General features: G+C 49.1%; 1 protein-coding gene across 7 annotated transcripts in view; it reads left to right on the top strand.

Moving 5' to 3' along the window:
• Nucleotides 1-19,019, top strand: part of LOC119975865 (retinoic acid receptor RXR-alpha-B-like) — a 97,695-nt gene that overhangs the window by 16,486 nt on the left and 62,190 nt on the right. For 2 of the 7 annotated variants that reach the window (XM_038815750.1, XM_038815748.1), the window contains exon 2: nucleotides 12,262-12,533. The exons of 3 other annotated variants lie outside the window; for them this stretch is intronic. In XM_038815750.1, coding sequence (XP_038671678.1) covers nucleotides 12,455-12,533 — 79 coding nt within the window. In that variant the 5' untranslated portion in view covers nucleotides 12,262-12,454. Of the gene's footprint in view, nucleotides 1-12,261; nucleotides 12,534-19,019 lie in introns of those variants that run through there. 2 more of the 7 variants (XM_038815745.1, XM_038815746.1) reach the window with 2 other exon arrangements.

The raw sequence follows: 19,019 nt of genomic DNA, 5'->3' as shown, positions 1-19,019 counted from the left end.
AAGGAAGTTACAAGCAACATGGATAAATAGAAACCTGTGGATGTGCTGTACTTAGATTTCCATAAGGCATTTGATGAGGTGCCACACCAAATGTTACTACGTGAAATAGTTCATCGTGTAGTGGTATCATATTATGGTAGACGATTGGTGAGCTGACAAGAAACAGAGAGTAGGGATAAATGGGTCTTTTTCAGGTTGACTGAAGTGCCACAGGGATCCGTGCTGGGGTCTCAACCATTTATAATGACTTGGATGAAGGGGCTGAATATGTGATTGCTAAATTTGCAAATGGCGCAAAGATTGGTAGGAAAGTAAGTTGTGAAGAAGACATAAGTAGATTAAGTGAGTTGGCAAACATTTGGCAGACGGCGTATAATGTTAGAAAATGTGAACTTGTTCACTTTGTCAGGAAGAATAGCAAAGCAGCGTAATATTTAATCATGCAGAGATTGCGGAACTCTGGGGTACAGAGGGGTCTGGGTCTCCTGCTAAACTAATCAGGAAAAGATAGTATGGGGGAACAGCAAGTGATTTGAAAGGCAAATGGAATGTTGTGGCTTATTGCCGGGGAATGGAATATACAAGTAAGGATAAAAGAAAATGACGGCGGATGCTGGAATCTGATAGTTAAACAGGGAATGCTGGACAACCTCAGCAGATCTGACAGCGTCTGTGGAGAGAATGTTTCGGGTCTGGATGACTCTTTGTCAAAGGTGGAGAAAACTGGAAATAGGATGACATCTTTTTTTAAATATAAATTTAGAATACCTAATTTATTTTTTCAGTTAAGGGGCAATTTAGTATGGCCAATTCACCTACCCTGCACATCTTCTGGGTTGTGGAGGCGAAACCCACGCGAACACGGGGAGAAAGTGCAAACTGCACACGGACAGTGACCAAGAGCCGGGATCGAACCTGGGACCTCGGCGCTGTGAGGCAGCAGTGCTAACCACTGGATATTGGATGAGATCTGGATAGAACTGGATATAGGAGAAGATCCAGCCCCACTCCACGCGTCACCCCCACTCCTGCACACACGCGCATACACTCTCACGCACGCACACACACCAGTGTGAATCTTATCCGGTTTCCTGTCTTCTCTAGCTTTGACAAAGAGATTCATCCAGATTTGAAACATTAGCCCCATTCCCTCGCCCCTGATGCGGTCAGACCTGCTGAGATTGTTCAGTATTTTCAGTTTTTGTCATAAAAGTAGGGATGTTTCGCTAACTTGTATAGGGCACTGATGAAACCACATCTAGAGAAAAGTGTACGGTTTTGGTCTCCTTATTTGAGAAAGGATATAGAACATAGAACACTACAGCGCAGTACGGGCCCTTCGGCCCTCGATGTTGCGCCGACCCGTGAAACCATCTGAAGCCTATCTGACCTACACAATTCCATTTTCATCCATATGTCTATCCAGTGACCACTTAAATGCCCTTAAATACGGCGAGTCTACTACTGTTGCAGGCAGGGCGTTCCGCACCCCTACTACTCTCTGAGTAAAGAAACTGCCTCTGACATCTGTCCTATATCTACCACCCCTCAATTTAAAGCTATGTCCCCTCGTGTTGGTCATCACCATCCGAGGAAAAAGACTCTCACTGTCCACCCTATCTAACCCTCTATCTTATATGTCTCTATTAAGTCACCTCTCAGCCTTCTCCTCTCTAACGAAAACAACCTCAAGTCCCTGAGCCTTTCCTCATAAGACCGTCATACCAGGCAACATCCTAGTAAATCTCCTCTGAACCCTTTCCAAAACTTCCACATCCTTCCTATAATGTGGTGACCAGAACTGCGCGCAGTACTCCAGGAGCGGCCGCACCAGAGTTATGTACAGCTGCAGCATGACCTTGTGGCTCCGAAACTCAATCCCCCTACTGATAAAGGCTCGCACACCATATGCCTTCTTAACAGCCCTATTAAACTGGGTGGCAACTTTCAGGGATTTATGTACCTGGATGCCGAGATCTCTGTTCATCTACACTACCAAGAATCTTGCCATTAGCCCAGTACTCTGCATTCCTGTTACTCCTTCCAAAGTGAACCACCTCACACTTTTCCGCATTAAACTCCATCTGCCACCTCTCAGCCCCGCTCTGCAGCTTATCTATGTCCCTCTGTATCCTATAACATCCTTCAGCACTATCCACAACTCCACCGACCTTCGTGTCATCTGCAAATTTACTAACCCATCCTTCTACACCCTCTTCCAGGTCATTTATAAAAATGACAAACAGCAGTGGCCCCAAAACAGATCCTTGCGGTACACCACTAGTAACTGAACTCCAGGATGAACATTTGCCATCAACCACCACCCTCTGTCTTCTTTCAGCTAGCCAATTACTGATCCAAACCGCTAAATCACCTTCAATCCCATACTTCCTTATTTTCTGCAATAGCCTACAGTGGGGAACCTTATCAAACGCCTTACTGAAATCCATATACACCACATCAACCGCTTTACCCTCATCCACCTGTTTGGTCACCTTCTCAAAAAACTCAATAAGGTTTGTGAGGCATGACCTACCCTTCACAAAACCGTGTTGACTATCGCTAATCAACTTGTTCTTTTCAAGATGATTATAAACCCTATTTCTTATAACCTTTTCCAACATTTTACCCACAACCGAAGTGAGGCTCACAGGTCTATAATTACCAGGATTGTCTCTACTCCCCTTCTTGAACAAGGGGACAACATTTGCTATCCTCCAGTCTTCCGGCACTATTCCTGTCGACAAAGACGACATAAAGATCAAGGACAAAGGCTCTGCAATCTCCCTCCTGGCTTCCCAGAGAATCCTAGGATAAATCCCATCTGGCCAAGGGGACTTGTCTATTTTGACATTTTCCAAAATTGCTAACACCTCCTCCTTTTGAACCTCAATTCCATCTAGCCTGGTCGACTGAACCTGAGTATTCTCCTCGACAGCATTGTCTTTCTCCAGTGTAAACACTGATGAAAAATATCCATTTGATGAAAAATATCTTACAAGGAAAGGTTGGACTGGTTGGCGCTATACCCATTAGAGTTTAGAAGAATGGGAGGTGATCTTATTGAAACGTATGCGGTCCCGAGGGGACCTGACAGGGTTGAAACCTGAGAGGATGTTTCGCCTTGTGGGAGAGACTGGAATGGGGGCACAGTTTAAAAATAAGGGCCCCCAAAGACAGAGCTGAGAATAAAGCTTTCCTCCCAATGGGCCATGAATCATTGGAGCTCCCTTTCCCCGGGCAGCGATCGAGGCCGCGTCGATGAATGATTTTAAGGTAGAGGTGGCTAGATTATGGACTAACGAGGGAGGCAGAGAAAGGGAGTTGGGATGTGGAAACGAGGGCCGAATCAGTTCGGCCTGCCATCCTTTGGAATGGCACGGCAGACTCGAGGGGCCGAATGGCCTACCCTTGGCTCCAAATTCTTGTGCCTGCGCGTGAATGCTGCCTCACATCACAGGAAAGAATAAAATGTATTTTTCTTTCAAAAAAGCATGTCCTGTCGTGTCTCAACCTCTCCTCCTGAAGAGACAGCCTTCACCGTTCCCGTGGCATCTTCTGTGGGGGGGCTTGATCTCCCCCACAATCCGTGCCCACTTCCAGAGCGTCTGTTAGTCTGAAGGGAAGATGTGAAATTGAGGGGAGTTTGGGAGAGGAACTGTGTACAGCACATGAGGTCATTCAGCTTGTCCCCCCCCCCCCCCCCCCCCCCCCCCCCCTCCCCCCACTGCACTGGCTCTTTGCCAGAGCTACCCGATTGCTCCCACTCGCCCATTCCCCATAATCCTGCAAATCCTTTCTTCCTCAAGCCGCACGTTCCAGATTGTTTTTTTTTTAAATAAAAAACAAGTTTTCTTCTTACCCTCTGGTACTTCTTGCCAATTAATTTAAATTTGGTTCCTCCCCACTGGGCTCGGTTGTGTGTGTGTGTGTGTCTGAGAACACTTGTTACTGAGTGATGGTTTCTCTCTCACTCGCTCTCTCTCTATACCACATTTACTGAGCTTGTGGTTCTGAGGGCGGAAGTCACACAGGCCTGCCAACTCCAGGGCACAGCAGGTGAGATAACAATCGGCCCCTTGTGCTGACTGCGTTATTGCCACCTGACATTTCCTCTATGCTTGTTTGGGTGACCTCTGAGCCCTGGGTTAATATCCGGCCCAGACAGCCTGGCATCAATGGTCTCTTTCCTCCCACGCCTCGGCCTGAAGCGAAATGGTTTCGTCCGCCTCAGTCCGTTCCTTCTCTGTGCAAAATGAAACCCGGCCCTTAACTTACCACAGATGGAGGGATTGAACGGGCTGGTGGTGGTGGGGGGGAGGGGGGGGGGGTTTGCAGAGGGAGAGTGGAAGAGGCTCTGTTCCTCAGGGCAGAGAGAGAGAGAGAGCTGTGGGGTTTTGATACGGTTAATCGAAAGATACCTCCATGTGGAGGGGATCAGGTCAATGGTTGTCACTGATAAACCCAATAGGGAATTCAGGAGAAACACCTTTGCCAGGAGAGTGGTGAGATCATGGAACTCGGCACTGCGGCCGAGGGAACGAGCGGGGACGCATTTTTGGACAAGCTAGGTGATCCCGTGAGGCAGGAAGGATACACAGGGTGGCGTCGGGGGATGGATTTGCGTGAAGCACCGACAGTTGGGCCGAATGACCCTTTTCTGTGCTGTAAACTCGATTGACTTGAGAATCTCGGTGGGGGGGGGGGGGGGGGGGGGGTGAATGGTCAGATAGTCCAGTGAGTGCTGTTCCTCAGTTGGGGGGAGCTGATGGAGGAGGCCGAGGAGAAGGGAGCTTTGATCGCTCCTGTACCTGGCACGCGAGCGCTCGATGCTGACTCAGGGCGCCAGAAGGGGAAAGAGTGCCGGCACGGCCACGCCCTCGCCTGAGAGAGGGCAAAAAGTTGAATCTAAATTCAACAGAGGCGCAAGGGTTAATCCCTTGACGCCCCACCCCACCATTTGCATCCAGGAGTTCCAGTCTGATGTTGCGCAGCACGCTAATACCACTTGGCCATCCACTGCAGCAGATGAAATTTGCTGCTGCTTTTCCTTTCCAGTATGCAGCGAGGACTGCCTACCTGTGCGGTGTGGTTAGCTGGTGACGGTCTGTTTTCTGCTGCCTGCCGATGGCACTAATGATTAGCTGCCAGCGGCGGGCGGGCTGCTGAAAGCGTGACACGCTGCCGGAAAATGTCAAGGTGGGATTCACCTGCCCAGGACACCTCTCGCACTTCGCTTCCGATGTGATACATTTTCAAAAGAATGACAAGACCCCGTGAGCAGTGATGTGACCATTAGGATGAGACAGTCTGCTTCAGTGATGTTGGCTGTGACGGGGGAAAAATACAGGCCAGGACATCAGAACAATAGTGGCAAAGTCTTGTGCGTGCATGCAGGAGGCCGAAAGCTTGCCATCTTCATTGCCTACGCTCATATCCCGAAGAATGGCCCCACGAGGGAGGGCAGATGCTACCTGTGGGCCGAATAGTCACAACACAACTTCCACTTGGTCAGGGAAACTTATTTTTATTCTTCTGCTGCAGGATATGGGCTTCGCTGGCTGGGCCCAGCATTTGTTACCCATCCCAAGTTGCCCTTTGAGAAGGTGGTGGTGAGCCACCTTTTTGAACTGCTGCAGTCCATGTGGTGTCGGTACACCCATTGTGCTGTTAGGGAGTAAGTTCCTGGATTTGGACCCAGCGACAGCAAAGGAATGGTTGATATATTTTCCAAGTCAGGATGGCGAGTGACTTGCAGGGGAACTTCCAGGTGGTGGGGTTCCCAGGTATCTGCCTCCATTGTCCTTCTAGATGGCAGTGTCTGCAGCTTTGTTAGGTGCTGTCTAAGGAGCCTTGGTGATTTGCTGCAGTGCATCTTGTAGACGATATGAAATGAAATGAAATGAAAATCGCTTATTGTCACGAGTAGGCTTCAATGAAGTTACTGTGAAAAGCCCCTAGTCGCTACATTCCGGCGCTTGTCCGGGGAGGCTGGTACGGGCTGCTGGCTGTGCATCGATTGTGGAAGAGCTGAATGTTTGTGGAAGAGCCGCCAGTCAAGCAGGCTGCTCTGTCCTGGACAGTAGCAAGCTTTTTTGGGGGAAATATTTTTATTGAAATTTTATCAATTTTGATACAAAGTTCACAAAAAACAACCAATAACACTTAATAACAGTAATAATGTCCCCCGACAACAGTATAAACCAAACCCCCCCCCCACCCACCCATAAGTTTAGGGCAACACGGTAGCACAGTGGTTAGCACTGTGACTTCACAGCGCCAGGGTCACAGGTTCGATTCCCTGCTGGGCCACTGTCTGTGCGGCGTCTGCACGTTCTCCCCGTGTCTGCGTGGGTTTCCTCCGGGTGCTCCGGTTTCCTCCCACAATCCAAAGACATGCAGGTTAGGTTAATTGCCCTGAGTGACAAAAAAGGTTAGGAGGGGTTATTGGGTTACGGGGACAGGGTGGAAGTGAGGACTGAAGTGGGTCGGTGCAGACTCGATGGGCCGAATGGCCTCCTGCACTGTATGTCCTATGTACTACGTACCCTATCCCACCCCTCCTAACAGCTAACAGTAACCAACTCTTTAAAGTATATTATAAATGGCCGCCATCTACAGTAAAACCCTTACATCGACCCTCTCTCAGTGAACTTGACCTTCTTGAGGTGCAAAAACACCATCAGGTCAGCCAGCCACGTCGAGGCGCTTGGCGGTGTCGTCGACCTCCAGCCTAAGAGGATCTGCGTCTTTGCCACAAGTAAGGCAAATGCCAGAATCTCTGCTCCTTTCCCCGCAGGAGCTGCGGCACATCCAAAGCCCCAAGAATCACTACCAGTGGCAAAGACTCCGACTTAATGTTCAGTATTGCCGACATGGCCTCAAAAATGAACCTCCAGGAACCCACCAGCTTTGAGCACGACCAGAACACGTGTTCTTGGTGCGCCGGCCCCTCGAACAACGATCGCATCTATCTTCCACTCCATCGAAAAGCCGGCTCATTCTAACCTTCGTGAGGTGCGCTCCGAACACTACCTTTAGCTGGACGAGACTCAGCTCGCACAGGACGAGGTCTATACTTCCTCCTCAGAGCCTCGCTCCAAACCTCCTCCAAAACTGGCCCCAGCTCTTCCATCCACTTGGCCTTCACACCTTCAACCGTCTCCTCCCCCACTATCCGCTGGTATATGCCCAACGTGCTGGCCACCTCTGACCCCGAGCAGGATAAAATCTGCCCGAGCAAGGTGGAAGGCTGGAAAGTAGCTTTGTCCAAACTACGCACCTGAACCCACCAGCGTCCGTAAGCCAATATTTCCCCTTCAGCTAATATTTCTCCTTCAGCTCCCCCAGCCTAGCAAGCCAACCTTCTAAAAATAAATTTCCATACTTCCCAAAACCTTCTTCCTTCCACTCCCTAAACCTTGCATCTAGACTAGCAGGCTCGAATAACTGGTTTCCACACCTGGGAGCTAACCTTGAGGCAGCCTTCAAATTGAAATGTTGGCAGAGCTGTCTCCAAATTTTTAACATGCCTACTACCACTGGGTTAGTCAAGTGTTTTTTCTGCACCACCGGGACTGGAGTTGTCACCAACAGCGCCCCCCCTCCCCCCCCCGGTTTCAAGACCCCTCTCAGCATGCTCCTGGCAAACGTCCAAGCGATCGAAAACAGGCTGGATGAACTTAACGCCACACTTACCTCTCAGAGGGAAGTATGTGACTGCCGTGTGCTCTGTTTCACAGAGACGTGGCTCACTCCTGCCTCACCGGACTGTGCCATACAACCTGAAGGCTTCTCAATTCATCGGGTGGACAGCACCGCGTCATCAGGCAAAGCGAAGGGTAGAAAGGTTTGCCCCCTCATCAACTTCGCCTGGTGCTTGGATGTGGTGACCCTGATGACCTACTGCTCCCCGGACCTGGAATACCTGACTGTGAAGTGCCGTCCACGTGAGTTCACTTCAGCCATTATCGCAGCGGTCTATATCCCACCCCAGGCAGAAGTGAAGAAGACGCTGGACGAACTGTACACAGTTATAAACAACTACAAAACAGAACACCCGGAGGTTTTGTTCATCGTGGCCGGGGACTTCAACCAGGCCAACCTCAAGAGTGCACTGCCAAAATTCCACCAACACATCTGTCCCACCAGGGGCGACAACAATTTTGACCGCTGCTACTCAAAAATCAAGTGCGCCTGCCATTCCATACCCCGACCGCACTTTGGAAAATCAGACCACAAGATGGTGCTCCTTCTCCCGGCATACAAGCAAAAACTCAAGCGGAAGAATCCAGCTAAGAAAGTTGTGCAGCGATGGTCCGAGGAAACAGAAGAGCTCCTAAGTGACTACTTAGAGACAGTGGACTGGTCCATATTTAAGAACTCAACGACCAACTTCAATGCTTATGCCACCACCGTCACAGACTTCATCAGCAAATGTGTGGACGACTGCGTGCCAAAGAAAGCAGTACGTACGTTCCCCAATCGGGAGATTGACTCCCTACTGAAGGACAGGTCTGAGGCGTTCAAGTCAGGCGACCCTGACCTGTACAAGAAATCCAGGTACGACCTCCGCAAAGCCATTCGAGATGCAAAGCGAGAATATCAGACCAAGCTAGAGTCACAGTGTCATAGAGACTAGTGTTACAGACTCTCAGCAATTGTGGCAAGGCCTAAACAACATAACGGGCGACAAAGCGAAGCCGAGCATTATCTCCGGCAGCAGTGCACCCCTCGCCGATGAACTCAATACATTTTATGCTTGGATCTAGCAGGAAACCAACAATCTGCTGTCGAGTGCCCCAGCAGCCCATAAACACCCATACCACCATCACAGCTTCTGATGTCAGATTGGCCTTCCTGAAAGTGAACCCACGGAAGGCGACGGGTCCGGACAGGATCCCTGGTCGTGCACCGAGAGCCTGCGCGGACAAGCCGGCAGAGGTGTTCTCGGACATCTTTAACCTATCCCTACTAAGCTCCGAGGTCCCCAACTGCTTCAAGAAGACTACTATCGTACCGGTACCAAAGAAGAACCAGGCAACGTGCCTCAATGACTACCGTCTGGTGGCCCTGACTTCAGTCGTAATGAAGTGCTTTGAGAGGTTGGTCATGAAGCGTATCACCCCCATAATGCCATGACCCACTGCAATTTGCATACAGCCGCACCCGGTCCACTGCAGACACCATTTCCGCGGGCTTACACTCAACCCTAGAGCATCTCAGCAACAAGGACTCCTACATCAGACTCCTATTAATTGACAACAGCTCTGCCCTCAACACCATAATCCCAGCTAAGCTCATATCAAAGCTCCAAATCCTAGGACATGGTTCCTCACTCTGCAACTGGATCCTTGAGTTTCTGACCCACAGACCACAATCAGTGTGAATAAACAACACCTCCTCCACAATAGTCCTCAATACCGGGGCCCCGCAAGGCTGCATACTTAGCCCCCTACTATACACCCTGTACACACACAACTGCGTGGCAAAATTTGGTTCCAACTCCATCTACAAGTTTGCTGATGATACGACCATAGTGGGCTGGATCTCGAATAATGACGAGTCAGAATACAGGAGGGAGATAGAGAATCTAGTGGAGTGGTGTAACGACAACAATCTCCCTCAATGCCAGCAAAACAAAAGAGTTGGTCCTTTACTTCAGGAAGCAAACTACTGTACACACTCCTGTCAGCATCAACGGGCCCAGGGGAGAAAATAGCTTCAAATTTCTAGGGGTACCCATCTCCAAAAATCTGTCCTGGTCTGCCCATGGCGACGCTACTACCAAGAAAGCACAACAGCGCTTATACTTCCTCAGGAAACTAAGGAAATTCAGCATGTCCACATTAACTCTTACCAGCTTCTACAGATGCACCATAGAAAGTATCCTATCGGGCTGCATCACAGCCTGGTATGGCAACTGCTCGGCCCAGGACCACAGGAAACTTCAGAGTCGTAAACACAACCCAGTCCATCACACAAACCTGCCTCCCATCCATTGACTCCATCTACACCTCCCGCTACCTGGGGAAAGTGGGCAGCAGAAACAAAGACCCCCTCCCACCCGGCTTACTCTTCCAACTTCTTCCATCGGGCAGAAGATACAAAAGTCTGAGAACAAGCACGAACAGACTCAAAAACAGCTTCTTCCCCACTATTATTTGACTCTTAAACGACCCTTTATGCACTGACCTCATTAACACTACACCCCTGTATGCTTCACCCAATGACGGTGTTTATGTAGTTAAATTGTGTTTCTTGTGGTGCCCTATTATGTATTTTCTTTTCTTTTTTCCTTTCATGTAATGAATGATCTGTTCAGGTGCTCTCAGACAAATACCTCGGTACCCGTGACAATAAGCAAAATCCAATCCAATCCCTCACAGTCTCTGCTTCTACCTGTTCCTCCAGCTCCTCCGAGTCCCCCCCAGCACTCCAGCACTTTTTCAGCATTAGCCGCCTAATAGTAATATTGAAAGTTTGGCAAGGCCAAGCCCCCTTGTCTCTCCCTCTGAAGCACCGTCCTCCTGATCTTCGGGCTCTTACTCGCCCAAATAAACCCTGTCACAAGCCGGTCAGTCTCTCTGAATAACACCCTGGGCAGAAACACCGGGAGACACTCGAATAAGAATAAAAATCTCAGCAAGATATTCATCTTAATTGATTGTACTTGGCCTGCCAGGGATAGTGGGAGACTATCCCCCATCGCTGCAGGTCTGCCTTAACCTTCCCCACCAGATTTGTATCGTTCAACCTCCAAAGTTTCCCCCATCCCTTCCCAATTGAATCCCCAGATACCGGAAATTACTTCCTTCTTGTGGGAATGGTAACCCCCTAAGCCACCTCTCCGCCCCAGTGTCCCAACCCCAAAGTATTAGCTCGTTCCGATATTTAGCTTGTAGCCAGAAAAGACTCAAAAAACGCTGCAAGATCCCCATAATTTTCCCACTGATGCCTTTTTTGTTTGCGGGTTGGTTTACCCGCGCCTTGAACCCCTGTCACCTCTGTTACTCAGGACTGACGATACAGATGTATTTAACTTCGGCTAATATCAGCCATGGCCTCGGTGGATCGCACTCTCACCTCTGACTCAGAAGGTGGTGGGTCCAAAGAGTTTGAACACAAAATGTAATCTGCCCCCCCCCCCCCCCCCTCGCCCCCCGCCCCCCCAAAAACAACCCCTATCATTAATTATCTATTCCCTAGGGAAACTCTAAAGCATTCCTCCAAAAACATAAACAATATTCTATTGAAAGAAAGGGAAAAGCAAATTACTGCGGATGCTGGAATCTGAAACGAAAGGGAAAATGCTGGAAAATCCCAGCAAGTCTGGCAGCATCTGTAGGGAGAGAAAAAAGCTAACGTTTCGAGTCCGATGACTCATTGTCAAAGCTTTGACAGAGAGTCATTGGACTCGAAACGTCAGCTCTCCTCTACAGATGCTGCCAGACTTGCTGAGATTCTCCAACAATATTCTATTAGCTATCTCCCTGACAACAAGTAAAAAGTAATGATTACCTCACCGTTGTGACTTCTTAATCACAGCTTTAGCAGACATACTGCCTGTATGTATTTGAACCAAGGGTTTTCAGTAACATTACGACAGCAAAACACAAAATACTAATATAATAATTTCCTACATTCATTACAACTTATTGAGTATTTCTTGCATTTTCTGCCTTTATATTGCCTCTCCTGTCATAGCTTCACGTGACTGGGTGTCAAGCTGCCGTTGATAATTTCTCTTGCAGTGTCTTATGTCACGAAGGTGGCTAGGTAAAAGTGAGTGGTGATTTTGATCTTGGCGAAGGCAAGTTGTAACATGGGAAGTGGGGGTGTTGTTGGTGGGGCATGCATATAGCCATCAGTGTTTGAATGAAGGAACAGCCATGTTAAGGTTGCCCCAGTGTTTCAGCACGGTTAGCTGCTGTTGGACCTGAGCAGTCCAAAGCAGCATTGATTCAGGTGTGACCTATGCGCACGCCGCTTTCTTTTCTACACCAAACCACTCCCATCCCTCCACAACGTGCACATGCCCGCATGCGTGCCAACCCTGACCACTGTGGTTTCTTCGAATGCGTGCTGTCTGGAGACCTTGCTGTGTCTCTGTTCCTGTCAGAGCACCGTTATAGCACAGCCCCACTTTGAGCTGCGACCACAAGTACCTCTGAAGAAAAGGTGTGTGAAGTGTTGCAAAACTTCTGAAAAGAAATTGAGTTCACAATACCAAAACGGCGTCTGAACAATTCTCTCTTCCAGACTCTCGTTGGCAGTGAAGCCACTGATTTTCAGTCGCAGGGAGGTCGTTGGTTCAGTTAGAACCTCGCCTGGGTGAGTGTGGCTCCAAAGGCACTCAGGAAGCTCGATACCGTCCGGGGCCAAGCAGCTCGCTTGTTCAGCACTCCCTCCAACACACTGACACACAGTGGCAGCCGTGTGCACCATCGACAAGATGCATCGCAGGAACTCCCCAAGCTTCCTGAGGCAGCACCCTCCAAATCTACAAACTCTACGTTGGACACAGTTCAGAGGTTTACTAGACTGATACCAGGAATGGGCTGGTTGGTCTTATGAGGAATGAGTGGAGGGAGGTGTTGGGTTTGTGTCCACTGGAGATTTAGGTTACATTCAGATCAGCAGTGATCTTGTTGAATGGCGGAGGAGGCCCGAATGGCCTAACTCCTGCTCCTAGTTTGTATATGCGTATGCTTGTTCGTTGTGCCCTGTTCCCTCGCCAAACCATCTTGATTGACAAAATAAAAACTTTATGCGCTGGTCCAAACGGCTTTCTGCTGTGCTGTAACATATCTGTGATTTCATCGAAGGATCCTTACAGTGCAGAAGGTGGCCATTCGGCTGATCGGGCCTGCGCCGACTCTCCAAAAGAACACCTAGGCCCCCCCCCTCCCACACATCTTTTAACAAATGCTTTGCGAGGAAGGGAGGGTTTTGCCATTTGCTGGTGTTCGCCTCAGATTGGATAACCGTTGACCTGCCGTCCCTTCCTGACTGGTCAGCAGAGAAAAGCCTTGATGAATTGGGGGGGTGACTGAGCTCACGGGCCTGGACTTTGCCTCGGGTTCCTTGTTGGCTCACACAATACGTCTCCTTGTGTTGTTGATGACGTTGGGGGTAAATCCCTTCCCTTGTCTCGAGCCTCGGGATTTCCTGCTGGGCGACCGTTCCCTGCGGTAAGATGTGGTGCCCCATGTGCTCCTGCTGTGCGTTCCGTGCACTGCTGGAGGTGCTGCCCGTGGCTCAGCAGGTCGGGCTCTCGCCTCTTGGAGACTGGCGCTCGTAACCCAGACTGCCTCGCCAGGCGTGCCGTTCTGAGGGAGCGTTGCAGGGTCAAGGTGGGATATTAAACTGAAGGCCTTGCCCGACCCTTCAGGTGGGCGTAAATGATCTCCAGTACGCGATGGTACGAAGTTCATTTTTCGGCCAATATTGATCCCTCACTCGACACCCAGAAGCAGATCACTGCTAGCTACGTGGCTGTCTGTGGGAGCATGCTGTGCGCAAATCGACTGCGCCTTTCAAGTCGAACTGCAGTGACTAGTCTACAACAGCTGACGAGTGCTTCGGGGTATCCTCAGCTGGTGAAAGTTCACTGTAAAGGTGCAGGTTCTGCTTTTTTTTCTTCTTTTGATCCTCCACTGTCGTAGGTTGTGGGAGGAAGGCAGGGAGGAGGAAACAGAAGGTGCGGGGGGGTGGGAGGGGCACTCACTGGGTTCAGATCTGAGGACCTACGGAGGAGAAGAGGAGAGTCAAGTGTGCTGGCGCATAGCAGGGGTGAGAGACAACATCCAGAGGTAAAAAATGACATTGCACTGACAGGCAGAGAGAGAAGGAAGTGTGTGTGGACAAGGGAAGCTGAGACTCGAGGGGAGACTCACTAGTTAGGGGTGGGGGGAATGCTCTGTTCCTCAGCGATTCGTGGAAGTTTTCTTTCAAATGCTTCTCCTTATTGTTGTAGCTGCTGTTATTGTTCACAAGCCAATGGGTGCGATTTACTGGCCATGTCGCGTTAGTAGATGCTGGGAGAGGCCTCTTCTGGGATCCACCCAGCTCACCATGCCTCGCCATTAGACATTGCAATCTGAATCCCGCCCATTGTGGGCAAAATCAGTATTTGCCAAATCTGCATATTAGAGTGAGTAGCTAGTCTTACTGTCTAATGCAGCTTGCCTCATCTACCCGAGACTTTTTGTCTCAGAGATCTTAGGAGAGCGCCGTTCAGTACTGGAATTAGATCAGGCAGAACGGCATTTGAGTGGGTATTTCAGGGGATCAGAGGCCCCTGGGTGGTTGCCTGCTGGGCAGGATGGCACCCTGGCACTGCTGGTGCCACCTGGGAACCCTGGCAGTGCCAGCTGGGTGCCAGCCCGGCACTGCCAAGGCGCCCAGGTGGCACAGCCAGACTGCCGGGGTGCCAGGCTGGTGGTGTGCCCATGCCGGGGATCGTTGCCTGGGTTGCCCTGAATGCGTGGGGTGGGAGGGGCTGCCCAGGACCCCCTTGTAGGTAAGTTGGGGCTTTGGGGATTCTGGGGCTCACGTCGAACAGGTCGAGAGATCTGGTTTCCGTTTAAAAATGGCGTCCTGATCTCTTCCTACGCTGAGTTCTGGAGAGCAGAGCTCCTCCATGCAGGAAATGGGAATAAGTGTGGCTTCGGCGGGGTGTTCCCCGCTGCGGCCCGGATTTCACCACAGTTCCGTTCGATAGCACGGTCTGTCTCAGCGCTGCGAGCGGCCGGAATATAACCCGGCTAAACGTGCTCGCCACTGGGTTCCGTTGTAATTCGGTTAGATTGTGCCCAATATCTCTGACCATCTTTGCACAAGCATTATTGTCAAGAACTCTTTAATCGCTACGGCAGGAGTTAGATACGGAGTGAAGCTGCCCTCCGAGGTATTTGTGATGAGACTGTTTAACTGGATTCAGACTGGTGTGCGATTGTAGATTTAATTCTGGACAGGATGTCCATTTGCTGAATGTCTCAGGACAGTAGTATCAGTCCAAGGAAGGAGTGGCCTGGGGTGCGGAGGCCCTGGGGTGCGTGCAAGTAGTTGACTGCACAATCAGACATGGTGAGTCAAATCACTTCCCCTGTGAAAGCAACCACGTGACCCTGAGTAGTTAACGGTTGAGAGAGAGAGAGAGGGGGGGAAGTTTCCACACTTGGGTTGCCTGCAGTTGTGGTGCCAGCAATATGGGTGGCAAGTTGACCTGATTATCACACGGCTGTTCCTCTAACTGGTGACTGTCTCGAGTTTACAGCTGTGATTCATAACTTGCTTTGTCCGTCCGTGTGTGTGTGTGTGTAAAAGACAGTGTGATATACAACGTGTCCGTGTAAAAGTGTGATATATAGTGTCTGTGTAAAAAACCATGTGATTGTACAGTAGGTACATTCACGCAAACGAGTATGACATACCCTGTGTGTGTTCAAGGCAGTGTGAAATACTGTGTGTAAAAGTGATATATAATGTGTAAGTGCAAAAGACAGTATTACTCTGTCTGTAATATACCTGTGTGTCTAAAAGATACCGTGCTATACAGTGTGTAAAAGACAATGTATATAGAGTATATGCGTGTAAAATAATGTACAGTGGTGTTCATAAACTAGTGTGATGTACAGTGTGTGAATGTAAAATAGTGTGATGTACAGTGTGCGTAAAAGACAGTGATGTACAGTGTGTATGTGTAAAATAGTGTGATGTACAGTGTGCATAAAAGACAGTGATGTTAGTGTGTGTACGTGTAAAAGTGTGAGGTACTGTGTGCATTTAAAAGACGATGTACAGTGTGTGTAAAAGACAATGTGATGTAGTGTCCATGTAAAATAGTGTGATGTACTGTAAAAGACAGTGATGCACAACGTATGTGTGTGTAAAGGACAATGATATAGTGTGTGCGTAAAATTCAGTGTGAGGTACAGTGTCTGCGTAAAATACAGTGTGTCGTACAGTGTGTGCACGTAAAATAGTGACATATAGTGTCAGCGTAAAATAGTGTGACATATAGTGTCAGCGTAAAATAGTGTGATGTACAGTGTGTCTGCGTGTGTAAAAACAGTGATGTACAGTGTGTGCATAAAAGAGTACTTTGTATCGGTAGGTTAAGAGGAGATCTAATAGAAACTTACAAGATAATACATGGCTTAGAAAGGGTGGACGCAAAGAAACTGTTTCCGTTAGGCGAGGAGACGAGGACTCGTGGGCACAGCCTTAGAATTAGAGGGGGTAAATTCAGAACAGAAATGCGGAGACATTTCTTCAGCCAGAGAGTGGTGGGCTTGTGGAATTCATTGCCGCGGAGTGCAGTGGAGGCCGGGACGCTAAATGGCTTCAAGGCAGAGATAGATAAATTCTTGATGTCGCGAGGAATTAAGGGCTACGGGGAGAATGCTGGTAGGTGGAGTTGAAATGCCCATCAGCCATGATTGAATGGCGGAGTGGACTCGATGGGCCGAATGGCCTTACTTCCACCCCTATGTCTTATGGTCTTACGGTATTCACCAGGGAGAAGGACATGATGGATGTTGAGGTCAGGGATAGGTGTGTGGAACGCTCTTGTATATATCAAAGGAAGAAGTGTTGAGTATCCTAAATTGCATTAAGGTAGACAAGTCCCCATGGTGAATCTATCCCAGGTTACTGTGGGAGGCAAGGGAAGAAATAGCTGGGGCCATAACAGATATCTTCACAACTTCTTTGAGCACAGGTGAGGCTCTAGAGGACTGGAGAATGTTGTTCCCTTGTTTAAGAAAGAAAGAAAGCAGGGATAATACAGCAAGTTATAGGCCGGTGAGCCTGACATCAGCGGTGAGAAGCTTTTCGAAAAGATACTGAGGGACAGGATATATGCACATTTGGAGGAAAATGGACGAGTTAGTGACAGGCAGCATGGTTTTGTACGGGGAAGGTCATTTCTCACCAACTTGATTGAGTTTTTTTTTGAAGAGGTGACAAAGAAAATTGCTGAGGGAAGGGCTGTGGATGTAGTTTATGTGGACTTTAGTAAGGCGTTTGACATGGTTCCACATGGCAGACTGGTACAAAAGCTAAAATCAGAAGGGATTCAGGATGGGCTGGCTAGATTGGTACAGAACTGGCCTGGTAATAGAAGACATAGCAGTGGTGGAAGAGTGTTTTTCTGGGATCAGTGCTGGGACCTCTGTTGTTTGTAGTATATATAAATGATCTGGAGGAAAATATGGGTGGGCTGATAGTACGTTTGCGGATGACACGAAAATGAGCGGAGTTACTGGTAGTGCCGAGGATTGTCAGAGGATACAACAGAATAGAGATAGATTGGAGACTTGGGCACAGAAATCGCAGATGGAGTTTAATCCGGACAAATGCGAGGATGCATTTTGCAGGATCAAATCTACGTATGAATTGTACTGTAAATGGCAGAACCGTTAGGAACATTAACATACAGAGGGATCTGGGCATGCAGGTACACATTTCCCTGAAAGCAGAACACAGGTGGCCAAAGGGATTAAGAAGGTATATGGCAAGCTTGCATTCATCAGCCGGGGCATTGAGCACAAGAGTCGGGAAATCATGTTGCAGCTACACAAAACTTTGGTTAGGCCATATTTGGAGTACTGAGTGCAGTTCTGGTCACCATGTTATCAGAAGGACGTGGAAGCTTTGGAGAGAGTGCAAAGAAGTTTCACCAGGATGTTTCCTGGTCTCGAGGGTGTTGGCTGTGAGGAGAGGTTGAAAAAAATTAGGAGCACTGCTCCTTCCTCGGGTGAATGAAACATATATATAGACAAAGTCAATGACGCAAGACGATACTTTGAAAGCGAGTCTTTGCAGGTAATTAAGTCTTTGCAGGTCCAGACGGAGCAACTGGAGAGAGGGATAATCACAGGTTAAAGATAGGTGAATTGTCCCACGCCAGGACAGTTGGAAGGATTTTGCAAGCCCAGGCCAGATGGTGGGGGGATGAATATAATGTGACATGAATCCAAGGTCCCGGTTGAGACCGTACTCGGCCATAAGTTTCTAGCTCGACGATTCTGTGTTGTCACGCGTCCTGAAGGCCGCCTGTGTAAAAGTCAGTGTGATACATGGTATAGGTAAAGGACAGCATGATACACGGTGTGTGTAAAGGACAGTGTGATACACGGTGTGGGTAAAGGGCAGTGTGATACACGGTGTGGGTAAAGGACAGTGTGACACACGGTGTGTGCAAAGGACAGTGTGATACACGGTGTGGGTAAAGGACAGTGATACACGGTGTGGGTAAAGGACAGTGTGATACACAGTGTGGGTAAAGGACAGTGTGATACACGGTGTGGGTAAAGGGCAGTGTGATACACGGTGTGGGTAAAGGACAGTGTGACACACGGTGTGTGCAAAGGACAGTGTGATACACGGTGTAGGTAAAGGACAGTGTGATACACGGTGTGGGTAAAGGACAGTGTGATACACGGTGTGGGTAAAGGACAGTGATACACGGTGTGGGTAAAGGACAGTGTGATACACGGTGTGGGTAAAGGACAGTGTGATACACGGTGTGGATAAAGGACAGTGTGATACACGGTTTGTGTAAAGGACAGTGTGATACACGGTTTGTGTAAAGGACAGTGAGATACACGGTGTGGGTAAAGGACAGTGTGATACACGGTGTGGGTAAAGGACAGTGTGATACACGGTGTGGGTAAAGGACAGTGTGATACACGGTGTGGGTAAAGGACCGTGTGATACACGGTGTGGGTAAAGGACAGTGTGATACACGGTTTGGGTAAAGGACAGTGTGATACAAGGTTTTGGTAAAGGACAGTGTGATACACGGTGTGGGTAAGGACAGTGTTATACACGGTGTGGGTAAAGGACAGTGTGATACACGGTTTGTGTGAAGGACAGTGTGATACACGGTGTGGGTAAAGGACAGTGTGATACACGGTTTGGGTAAAGGACAGTGTGATACACGGTGTGTGTAAAGGACAGTGTGATACACGGTGTGTGTAAAGGGCAGCACGGTAGCATGGTGGTTTAGC

The sequence above is a fragment of the Scyliorhinus canicula genome, chromosome 13, assembly GCF_902713615.1.
Source record: "Scyliorhinus canicula chromosome 13, sScyCan1.1, whole genome shotgun sequence".
Lineage (NCBI taxonomy): Eukaryota > Metazoa > Chordata > Chondrichthyes > Carcharhiniformes > Scyliorhinidae > Scyliorhinus > Scyliorhinus canicula.
The sequence above is the reverse complement of the archived record's forward strand: the minus strand, read 5'-3'. Positions and strand labels throughout refer to the sequence as shown.